General features: G+C 33.2%; 1 protein-coding gene across 2 annotated transcripts; it reads right to left on the bottom strand.

Annotated features, from left to right (window-relative positions):
• Nucleotides 1-1376: 1376 nt before the first annotated feature.
• Nucleotides 1377-8108, bottom strand: LOC100799170 (armadillo repeat-containing protein 8). Of its 2 annotated transcripts, XR_005889715.1 has the most exons (9): nucleotides 7360-8107; nucleotides 5902-6621; nucleotides 4708-4803; nucleotides 4539-4622; nucleotides 3693-3927; nucleotides 3449-3609; nucleotides 2300-2578; nucleotides 2031-2218; nucleotides 1377-1863 (listed from the first exon to the last, which is right to left on the bottom strand). XR_005889715.1 is itself a non-coding variant. In XM_041012092.1 (8 exons), exons 1-8 carry the CDS (start codon nucleotides 7672-7674, stop codon nucleotides 2159-2161), a joined length of 1950 nt encoding a protein of 649 aa, XP_040868026.1. In that variant the 5' UTR covers nucleotides 7675-8108; the 3' UTR covers nucleotides 2046-2158. The 2 variants fall into 2 exon arrangements, 1 of the variants encoding a protein (XP_040868026.1); XM_041012092.1 differs by lacking the exon at nucleotides 1377-1863 and having other exon boundaries at nucleotides 2046-2218; nucleotides 7360-8108.
• Between the last annotated feature and the right edge of the window lie 4869 nt (nucleotides 8109-12977).

Raw genomic sequence — 12977 nt, 5'->3', positions numbered from 1 at the left:
TGCCAATAAAATAGCCATGGTTTGTATGTATAGTTGTATATCATTACCTTTTTAAATATTTCTTTTCTGAAATGGATTTTTGGGGAGTTACTGCAACCTCAAAATTAGTATGACAATCAGAACTAGTATTTTCGTTCAATATATGCTAAAAAAAATTAGGATATCGATTTGCGCCAGCCATTTCAGCCAGGAAACACTGCCACAGATTAATATAGTCAAGGTCCTAAAATTGAATCCTACCCATACTCAGCGTCAATTGTTGACTAAATTTTTAAAGTTTCTCAGATGAAACTATGCACGATTTTTTTATATATAAAAAAAGTATAAATACTCAATGCAAAATTGAATTTGCTTTTTCCATGACAACCCAATCCAAACCAAGTAACCGACATGGCCATAAATGGTGGCGTCAAACATTCCATCACTGATGGACCAAAAAACCAATATATCATAGTAATTATTTGTAACTTATGGAAAATGAGAGGGTATCATTTTTGTACTCCATTGTAATTTATTTTCCCGTCTAAATGTTTTTTTTATTTTTTTCAATTCAGTCCGTTTCAATGGATTGAGCACAAACTTCCATCATAAAAAGAAACTCAAGCAATCAAAAAAGAAAAAAAGAACGAAAAAGAAACTCAAAATACAACCCATTTTACATCGACAACAATTCCAGGAAGCAAAATTTGGGTATTAACAGTCCTATCAATATGCTATTTGAAAATAAAAAATAAAAAACAGTCCTATCCTATCAGTATGTCTGCTATTGGGACAAAACCAATACGACGGAAGAAAATGATGAATGAACAAAAAGTAGCTTATTCTGCCTTTTTGGCAATGGCTGAAATGAGGCTTCATTCTCAGTTCAATGGCCAATTTGTTATGTACAATCTGTACATGTCATGTGCTTGCAGCTGAACAGAATATGCTCAACACAACATAATTGCGAAATATTTTCAAGCCCTTTGAGACGTAAAAACGTTCTGAGGGATTGGAGTGGGTGGGGTGGGGCCCCTCTTTTCCAAATTCAAGAACAGAATGCAAAAAGTAAAAATAATAATAAAAAGAAAGCATACCATTCATGACTTGTCCCTGCACGCTCACCAAATATAGCCACTACCTCCATGATCACCATCATTGTCATGGTCATCCCCCGATAAATATTTATGAACTTTTCTTTCTAAATTGAGGAAATACTTTGAAAATAAGACTAAGCTTCCTTAAGAAATTGTTCTTATACAAAGTATTGGCATATAACATTCATGAGAAACATTGTCGAAACTAAGTGAGCTACGAGCTTTACTAACCGTAGATCAAGTAATTCATAAACTAGAATAAAAAAAATGAAAATTAGAAGGCACGCATCAATGCCAGAATTAAATTGAAACTCAGTTCTAAAATTGACATTTACTACTCATATCTTACAACACTAAAGCCTGTAAATCTACTGAGTCTATGATCATCTGATTTACAAAAATTAATACATATTGTACACAAGAGTAAGAAAAATGAGATTTTGAGGGTAACATAACCTGGTCAAGAGTGCTTACAGAACCAAAATGCTCTCACACTGCTCTGACAGGTTAAAAGAAGAGTAAACCCCTACATTGGTTCTCAAAAGACTAATGTGTTACCACATAAGTCCTCTAAAGATTTTTGTCACCGAAATAATCTATTCAAAAATCTAAAACAGTAACCAAATTTGTCTTTTTTGTATCACCATTGGTCATGTGGTGACATTTTAAGATCTTTTGAGGGAATATATTGACAAAAATCTTCGGAGGGCTTATGAGGTCACACCGGAATCTATGGAAGACAAACTTAGGAGTTTACTCAAAGATAAACTAAAGCAAATTGATACACCTGCAAACAAAACCAAAAGAACAGCAATTTGATACATTAGAACAGCAATACCCTTTAGTCAAGAAACTTCAGGGGAAACACATAATATTGGTAAACTAGTACCGGGTATGGCAAACAATGCTAGGTGAAAGGGAAAAAAACATTGAAGAACATCTGTTGAAACATACCACATTGAAAGCTGATGCAGAAGGCAGGAGACACATTGTATACAAAGAGTGAACACGAGAAATAAATTCTATCAATATCCCCTATCTTGAGACTTTGTCTGTAGCCAAAGGACTTGGAACAGAGAATTTTATTGCATTTGACTATCACCAAAAGTAAGAATCTGCCCAAGTGCAAGTCTTGCACGAAGCTGCATCAATAGAAGAACATTTACAAAACAAACTACTTAATAGTACAGAACATAAAAGATTAAGGATGAAGATTAAAGGACCTTCACATCCATGCAAGAATCATTGGACATCTTCTTTATTCGAGAAACAATGCCAAAACTACGCAGATTTACAATCCGACCAAATGCACCAGGACTAGCTGGAAAAGTGAGGTTTACTATGACCCAAACTGCAGCTGTGCGTAAGCGACTGTCATGACTCTGCAAAAACTGCTCAAAGAAAGAGTGAGACCCATTCTCATCTTGAGGGAATAGTAGCTGCATTACTGCTTCCTTATGAAACTCATTGCCACTAGCAATATTGTTGAGAACATACATCCCCTGCATGGAAAATAAAACCAAAAGACATAATAAATAAACAACTCAGAATGATTTTTAGAGTGTGGAGTTCTATATCATCATGGCTCTAGAAACACATGGCTTTCGCCTAACCAGAAGCAAATCGGAGTATATGGAATGTAAGTTCAACAAAAGAAGGAGGGTTTCTAACTCAGAGGTGAAAATAGGAGACCATATTATCCCTCAAGTCACACGGTTTAAATATCTTGGGTCTGTAATACAGGATGATGGGGAAATTGACGGGGATGTGAATCATCGCATTCAAGCAGGATGGATGAAATGGAGAAAAGCATCGGGGGTGTTATGTGATGCAAAGGTACCGATCAAGCTAAAGGGAAAGTTTTATCGGACTGCGGTAAGACCGGCGATTTTGTACGGAACAGAATGTTGGGCGGTCAAGAGCCAACATGAGAATAAAGTAGGTGTAGCGGAGATGAGGATGTTGCGGTGGATGTGTGGTAAGACTCGACAGGATAAAATTAGAAACGAAGCTATTAGAGAGAGGGTTGGAGTAGCGCCTATTGTAGAGAAGATGGTGGAAAATAGACTTAGGTGGTTTGGGCATGTAGAGAGAAGACCGGTAGACTCTGTAGTGAGGAGAGTAGACCAGATGGAGAGAAGACAAACAATTCGAGGCAGAGGAAGACCCAAAAAGACTATAAGAGAGGTTATCAAAAAGGATCTCGAAATTAATGGTTTGGATAGAAGTATGGTACTTGATAGAACATTATGGCGGAAGTTGATCCATGTAGCCGACCCCACCTAGTGGGATAAGGCGTTGTTGTTGTTGTTGTTGGAGTTCTATATCATCATTCTATACAAAAATAATTAATTTCAAAACTTAACTCCAACCTGTATCCCAATTTCAATTTTTGAAGATTTTTGTAATTGTCTTCCAACAGCATCTAGTATGATACCATCTTCAGCAAAAGCATGTTCAACTGAGTACACACATCCATCAACAAAATTGCGAACAAGGGCCAGAGCTTGTTCTTGAACAGAAGGCTCAGGATCTGCAAAGTATACACAATCAAGGGCAACTTTTTTGGAAATGGGTACTAACAGAATAGAAAAAATCCAAAGTGCCAATAAATACCACAGATAAGGCTAGCCATTGAAGATGCTGTTAACTCCACGAAAATTCCTTCCTTGCATATCTTATCTGCCAGGAATACCATGTTCCTCAAGGCCCATACAGCATTAAGCCTTAAAGATGAATCCATCGACTTCGTCAATTGCACAAGCTCTTTAATGCCCCCACATTGTATGAATGTTGATTTATGTGGCATAAAGTCAACCACTATATTGCTGATGGCACCAAGGGCTGCAACCTGGAAGATAAAACAGAAAGGTCTGCCTTACCAAACTTCAAGAAAATTTATGAGGCCACATCTGTTTAATTACAATTAATCAATATAATATTTTCCCAACATAAAGTCTTAGGTAGAAGAGGTCATTATGATTTATGAATTGAGTCTAATTAAAGGCAAGCTTCAAATTATGATTAATAATATGATAACATATACTATTGCCCTTGTGATAACCTCATATCCTTCAAGTGCAACATACAATATGGGTGAAATAACAGGTAAGCTTATAATAGTGATCAACAATAGGATAACATATCCCTTTGAGATAACCTCATTTAATATGCAGTGCTTCTTGTAACACAGCCTTTTTTTATGTTTAAGGGACAACATAAATATTTCAAATTTAGATCAATACAGAATAGCATCAGAGTTATCATCACAATGGTATACACATAGTCACATAAATTTATGGAAGGAACAGATAATTCAAATTTTTTTTTCTATGTACCCCTCAATTTCTAAAGTTTAGAAGCCCACTCTTTAGTATGATAGGCATGTTCCTTTTCCAAACCTAGAAATTACTCAATGTAACATAATCAGAAAATTAAAAATTATAGATGCAATTGAAATACCTGGACAGAAGTAGAAAGATCAGAGAGAAGCTGAACCAGAGGAAAAACAACCCTTTCATTCATAAAACGACCTGCACTCAAATTCTGAACAGAGTTTTATGAGAATTAAATTTTACATAACAATAGCATAAAACACTTCAAGTGTCAGATGTCATCTCATTTAACAGACCTTGATTGAGCGAGAGACACTTCTTAAGCAAATGCAAGCTGCAGTGCGTACACTGGCATCCTCATGAGTTAAGGCATCAACTACCAGGTTTAAGACCTGTAACACAAAAATGTATTAGAAGTTGAAAGTGAACTTGGGATCTGAAAACATAGTTTACTGGTGCAAGTCTTATTATAACTTTATCCATACATAGTTTATTGGTGCAAGCCTTATTATAACTTCATTCATTTTGAGATTGAGAAGAAACACCAGAATTGGCTCTGGTCATCTATCAGGAAGAAATACGGCTTAGCACTGATTCAAGCATGTTCATAAATGGGAACATGGAGTGGTATAGAACATTATGTCAACAACAATAAATGTCCAAATTCATTAACACCTATAAATAATTAAAGCAAGCACCATGACACTTTGTCAACAGTCCATTTATAGGGGTGCTAAAATTTCAATATTTATGCCAGACTTTGGGATTCACCTAGTGGGACAAGGCTTTGTTGTTGTTGTTGTTGTATGGCAGACTTTGGGATACACATAACAATTAGTAATTGAGTTGCCACTTGCAAGGTAATCAATCAACTTAATGGTTCATAAAATAAAAATGATATCCCTAATAAGTTGTTTCTGCTGAAATACTTTTACATCTGAATATATCAGCAAAAGTATATTTACATGTAAAATCCCATACACAGCCTGAGCAAATGTTGCTTCTAGTAAGAAAATAATATGAGCTAAATAAATTAAAAATTATTTCAGTTAAACTAATATTGTTCTAGAAAACAAATGCAATACATAAAGACATGCAAGAAACTGCATGCAAACACAAATACTCCAAAATGAAAAGATGCCACAAGAAAAGGAGAGCAGGAAAAAAATATGGAAAAGGTTACTGGCAAGCCTATTACTTTCAGGATTCTTAATTTGCATCCAGCCCCCATTATCTATTACATTTCTCCAACCATACACCTCTAGTTACCTTACATCCTTTCATGCACCCTCACCTATAGTGTTATAAAAATGGTAAGAAGTTAAGAACCCACAACTCTAAACATAATGAACACACAACTCTAAACATAATGAATGACTATAAAAATGGCTGAGTGAAGCTTTTTCATTATAACTTTCATGTCTCAATTTTGCAGCAAAGATAACCATGCATGTGTTCATAAAACAAAAACATGGACACAAGCAACAGACCTGCAATGAAAGAAAACTAGACCTGCAGCACTCCAATTTTGAGCAAAGATCAGCCAAGGCCAGAAATACCCCTTCAAGTCGTTTAGGATGTACAGGACGCTTTTGCAAGAGACAGTTGAACTTATTAATAGCATTTGCCTCAAATGCTAACTTCTGCAAATCTTCCTTCTCTGCAATTAATCTTGAGAAAGCAAAAGAAGCTTCATCTCCAACTTGACCAGAATCATCGAGGAGCTCAAGCAAAATGTATACCAATTTGGTTTTGATTCCTACGTCTTGGAGGTAGCATGTCGAAGAATTCTTCACAGAAATCAAGCACAAGCAGGCTAGTAACCTTGTTCGAGGATATCTGTCTTTAGTTAATTCTGTTACAGAATGTAAAGCTCTTCCACTATGAAGTTCCACAAATTCAGAGACAGACACTGGGTTGTCTCTAATAATTGCAGCTAAGGACTCTAGACTAGCATCTCGCTGACTTAGAGAACCTTCAAGAAGGCTAGTAAGTTTCTCTAAAACACCAGCATGGCATAATATGTTTTGTTCGCCAATTGTCTTGCAAGAATGAATAACAATGCCAGCACCTAGCCCAGTAAGATTTTCATTCTCACTTTTCAATAATGAAAGAAGAAATTGCATGTTTTCCTCTTGAAAAAAGTCATACTTTGGAGCTAGCATTGATTGATAAATCATTCGTAAAGAACGAGCAGCAGCATCCACAACCTGATAACGAGAGAACAGGCAATTAAATAGCATTCCAAATGAAAATAGCATTAAAAAAGAGAAAAATAATAAATAACGAACTAATGAAGTCAACATTTCCTATTTACATCTTTCTAACAAAGTACTGCCATTACTCTACTGCTTCAGTTTTTGCTTCCATTACCACGCCACATTTCCCTAATCCCAAGTCTCAATCACTGAGAAAATGTAAAAATTCTTCTCCGTGGCATGACCACACGAGTAACAAGTATACCAAACACCAATAAGCATTCTAACCACAGACAAGATAGAATACATCAATAACTCATTACTAAACAAAAACATCGAATAATTCCAAGACTACATCCTTTTTCACAAATCAGTAGGAGGAAAAATAAATACATAAAAATAGTCCAACATTTATAGCATCGAACAAGAACAGGGAAGCATAAATCATATTACCAAAACCATAACTAAACTCCAGAAAAGGTAATTGAATTCCAAAAAAGCACGTGGCAGAGAGATTACCTATTTTGAAACGAAAAATAATCGTAACAGTTAAGAGTTATAATTTTCAGTTTCATTGGATTACGACGAAGAAAATACCAAACAAATCATGAATCAAACAATCCACGTTTCATTTTCTTTCTAAAACTTAAACCAATAGCACTGATCACAGCATGGGTCAATTTTCCGACAAACCAAACATTAAAAAAGTTATAAAAAAACTGTTGCAAACAATTGAACATTTGAATTCACCTTCTCGTCATGAGCGGAGAGGAGCCCGATCAAACGAGGAAAAGCTCCGGCGTCGAGGACGGCGCGGACGCCGTCGTCGACGCCACAGGCGAAGCTGCCGAGCGCGGCGGCGGATTGGACAATGAGGTTGGGGTCGGAGTCGGCGAGTGCGGCGGCGACGACGGGGACGGCCCCAAGCTTGATGTAGGAGTGCTTCTTCGTTCGGTTTCCGATGATGTGGTTCTTCACCTCGCGGATGGCTTTGAATTTCACCGCGCAATCGGACGAGGCGAGGCGGTCAAGGATTGGATCGGAGGATGCGGACGGTGTAGGCATGGCGGCGGAGATTGTCAACGACGGCGATGACGGTGGTGGAAGCTCGTGCAAGGTGGAGGAGATGTTAACTTACGAAACGATGGAAGAGAGAAGAGAAAGGAGCCAGAACAGAGTTTTTTTATTTTTTTATTTTCTAATTTTCTAATTTTGTTTTTTGTGTTATATAATAGTATATATTTTTATTATTTTAATATATTAGTATAATATATGGTCACTTTCAGGGTGTGAGGTTCATTTTATATTTTTATTACGAGAAATATTAAGATTACATTCTCTAATATACTCAATTGATGATGATTTATTGGAATCAATAAATATTAATTTATTAATTTTGTTAAAAATACTAGGGAGAAATATTTGAATTTATGGCCTCTTTTTTTTTTTTTCCCTTTTCTCCCTAATGATGATCATGAAAATGTCTAGAGCATCCCTCCATTACACAATTCAAATTAATTAAAAGGAGAGATGGATGCATTAGGCTTAGTTCAAAGATTTTACTTTTTCTACAAGTTTGATTAATAGTTCAGCTCTAGTATCTTTGGACGATCAAAATTAAAAAAAAAATTATGCAACAAAGTTTTTAACCTTAAACGTCTAAAGATTGATTTGTTAGAATAAAATCCAATTCAAATTGAATATGAACATGACAATCCTCTTAAACCTATGGTTCCATTGTAAACTCATTTTTTAATAGCTTATATGCACCTTGACATGATGCTTTGATTTTTAAGTTGCTAAGAAAGAATATTGAATTTCATGTTATAAGAGACAAGTTCACCAAAATATGGAAACTCATTTCAAGTTTTGACATCACTTAGACCTAAGATTGTATCTTTATTATTATGATTAGGGGGAGAGAGATACACTTTATACCCCTTTACATATTTTAAATAAAAATAAAAGGAAAGGAAAAAAATTAGAAGTTAAAAAATAAAACTAATAAAATATAACTAACAACATGAGAATAATGAGTAATTATTAAAAGAGAGTAGTAAAAGTTTAAAAATAAAAAAAGGATATAATTATTTAAAATATGTGGACCCCAAAAGAAATATTTCCTTTGCTAATAATATAGATGAAATTATTTTGCTTACCCTTACTACATCTTTAGGGAAGCTTATCAAAGTATACCAAAGATTCATGTATGGATTGGTTGGCCGGTGCTTTCTATCAAAATTGATTTGACTAATCCTGTTGATAGAGTTCAGCTCAAAAGGCTTTTGGTATCACATAAAGTATGAAGGTCACATTGGATTTGTTCAACATGTGGATGCTATGGCCATTTGTCTAGAGATTTGTACGATTGAGATTAATGCCACAAGCCATGATCCTAACGTGGTTGCAAATATTCCTAACTTTAGCATGATGGAAGTAGCAACAAGTTCATGTAATGTAAGACCATAATCAAAGGAGATGGTTACAAACGTTACAAATGAGAGTGCAACAAAAATTGACGACTAGCCTTTGCATGGAAAATGGCTCGTTGTTAAACACAAGGTTAAGTATCCAATAAATGCAAAGGAAGCCCAGCTAACTGAAGCCAAATTAATCTAGGATTTTATTACGAGAAAGAAAGTTGTTGGCTTTAATGCCAATTATCACAATCAGGTCGTGCCTTCAATTTTTTAAGGGTTTGCACCAATAATTCCTACTACCTCTAACCTACAAAATCAACCTAGCTAGATTTCTTGGAAAAAAACAATCGCCCATGCAAGGAGTTTGATGACCTAGCCTTGCAACTCTTTAAAAACACAGTTGCAAAACCTAAGATTGGTCATAAACAACCTTTAGCCAAAAACACATTCAATACGTACCCTACCTTCTAGACAGCCCACATGCCTTAATATTATCCCAGTAACCCAAAGTTGTTACACTCTCACCCTTGATGTTAATGACATGGAAGTTGTCCTTAACACACACAAAGAACAACAACTTGATTCAAGCTTGGAACCTGCTCCAAATATTCCTTGCACTTCTCAATATAGGCCTTGCCTCATTCTCTCTCCTAGAATATTACTATGAATATGTTTCATGATTATCATTATCTCTTAGAATATTTGAGAATGAAGCTATTCGTCATTCAACTAAAAGACATTTTATTGTATCATTAAGAGTCATCATCCCTCCATTTTTACGGTATTTGAAACATTGTCATTTTTCTCAAATAGGACGAGTTTTGGGACTCACTTAGGTACAAGCCTTTATTTATTCAAGAAGCTAGAGGCAACTTAGGAAGAATATAAGTGTTCTCGTGTAGATTGGACATTAATTTATGCTTGTTGTATTCGTGCACTAGTGTATTATGTTATCTATTTAGAAGATCAATATTGCTTGGACTTGCTTGACAATTTAAACCTTGTCAACACCATCTACACATGAGTTCCTTTTGGATCATTTGTTAAATTTTAATGCTAATGTCCAATGACAATTTGATCATGGGGGATAATTAGATCCTTCACCCATGTGTTGAAGTAGTTGATGGATCTTTTCATCTTTCCCATGCCCTTCATTTTTCTAGGGTTATATCTCAATTTGCTTTATAGACTTAGATATTGGGTGACAAATATACCTAGACAAAAAACAATCGATTTGGTGCTCATATATATTTGAAAGAAGTTAGACCGTTGTATGTGCAATGATAATTATAAAAATACTAAACATTAAATACAATAAAAAAAAACTAGTCATTAAAAAGTATTTTTTTTTATATTTTGCATTAATATAAAATAAATTTTTTATATTGAATAGCAAATAGGAGGAGATAAAAACTTTAAAAATCTTAATATTTTTTTTATCATAACCTAATTATTCGAACCAAACTAACTCAATTGGATTAGTTTGTTTTTTTATTTATTTATGGAAATCAAAAATAATATTAGAAAATTTACAATAAGTTATTATGCATTTTGTTCAACCAATTAAATTAGACTCATTCACATTGAATTGGTTTGTTTTAAGTTGAACAAAGAAAAAATCAAAACCCTAATTAAACAAAGTCAATTAAATATGATCAAATTGAATTTTATTTACTTTAGATCTAATCCAGTATAATTCATCCAATCACATATCACAATTTGCATGATTTTTAAGATAGTTTTATAAAAGTCAACAAAGTTACTATAAATAATAGGTTAAGATTAAATGATATAATAAAATAATTTTATATTATGAGTGTCCTTTTTATTTTTTTAAATGATTCAATTAAGTTGTTATTGTCAAAACAAGAGGAACTAAATGAATCATATTAAAAAAAAATTAGAGAACTTAATTAAATTATTTTAAAAAATTTAAACATCTACTTGAACCTTAAAAAATTGAGAAAAAATAATAATTAAATCATTTTATTATATTTTATTTTAAAAATAGTATCCAATATATGTGTGTGTGTAATTTAAAATATTACTTTTGACGTCAATCTTTAGTTTTTCCATCCTTTCGATGGAGACTGCGAGCATCGTTGGGTAGATTTTCGACAAATCAACAAGTTATTCCAAAACTAAAAAGTGATACTAGCACAAGTTCTGATAAGCAATTTTAAAACATATCCTTAAAACTTGCTTTGAGATTTATATTTTATAATACCTAAATAAATTTTTAAATAATCATTAATACATTTGTAATATAAACGAAATATTAGAAAACTTGATAAACATCGTTCCATATTAAAGTATGGAATTCATTTAAAAAGGACGAAATATTAATTACTGCCCAAATCTGTTCTTGCGTAATTATAAGAAAATGTTCTTGTACAATTCTGATGAAAAATACGTAATAACAAACAACTCCCTTGAAGTTGATATTATAAATTTTTAGATACGGCCTTATATTAAAGAAAACGACAAACAATTTAGAGAAAATAAACATTCCTATGATATTTCATAATTTTAACAATGATATAGCACTCTAGAAAACATCTTTATGTAACTTATAACAAATACAGAGAAAAGTAAAATATAAAAGCCCGTTTATTTTTCTTTTAACAAAACGCAAATTTACTCCCCTTTATTTAGTGAACGAGGTGAGAGTGAATCATAACATCATGATTAAGATATTTAGAATTTTCAATTGTGTCATAGCAAGAGGAAGACAACAAAATCAGCTCAATATACTAATTAATCTTTATGGCTAAAATATACAAGATAATCTCACAAATGTGGTACATGCATTTGCAAAAATATATTAAAAAAATAAAAGTGGCCTAAAACTAGTTGTAGTGCAAATAATACCTACCAATACATTAAGACTGTAATTTTATTCAGAAAAAGAATCATTATGGATATATATCAAACGCTTCGAAAATCCACTCTTGATAGTAGTATTACGCAATGGCTTAGCTTCCAATCAAAATAAAAGGGTAAAAAACAAATTGCGCATAAAGCATACTACGTCTGTCACTTTACGCTTACTTCAACATTTTCGTAATTGTTCAGTTTCTTTGCAATATGATATATCATTTCATTTCAGGTGCTTGTGGTGTGTTTTTCATTCCATCCGGTGCCGAAACATAAGAACATAAAAACTGCATAAACTAACTAACCCATGATATTTTGTTAAGACTACTGGTTTAAATACAATAATAATAACTAATTCGAATCAAGATTAGATAAAGAGGACAGGTTTATAATAATAAGATAGCCATTTAGTTTTAAAGTCAAAATATAGTTTAGTCTTCAAAGTAACAGCGTAAACTATATTGTTCTTTGAACGTGCATATATATATATATATATATATATATATATATATATATATATATATATATATATTCTTTAATAGCAAGTTTACCATACCAACTTAAGTTGTAAATAATTTCACCCCTTAAAAAATAATTTGTATAGGCAAATATTTTAGAAGACGAAAACAACACAGGTTGTCACTTTTAAGTTAAAACCAAATTGTGTATGAACTCATTGTTGTTATCACAGTATAACTATAAACTACGTTTTACTTGCTCCTTATTCACAAAGACCTGAAATTCCCATCAAGTTATAAAACGATACGTGCATTCCCACACAAGTCAACAAATTTTTGGGGCATGACATGCTTCAAAGGATAGCACAGGTTTTAACAGGCATTAAAACTGTTATTTAACAAATGTCAAGACATTTTCAAAGATAAGAAGAGCCTTTCTATCAAAGACAGTGACCATAATTTAGATGCAATTTTTTAAATATTTTGCATATTATTTTTCAATCAAAATTAGAATTTCATCTCAATAATATGACCGCCTACAGCAAACCACGTCTAATAAGTTACTGATAAAGCTACTCTATTGATGATTGTGCAATGCATGATACAGCAAAAA

The sequence above is a fragment of the Glycine max genome, chromosome 18 (genome assembly GCF_000004515.6).
Source record: "Glycine max cultivar Williams 82 chromosome 18, Glycine_max_v4.0, whole genome shotgun sequence".
Taxonomy (NCBI): Eukaryota; Viridiplantae; Streptophyta; class Magnoliopsida; order Fabales; family Fabaceae; genus Glycine; species Glycine max.
This window is presented reverse-complemented; position numbering and strand designations above follow the sequence as displayed.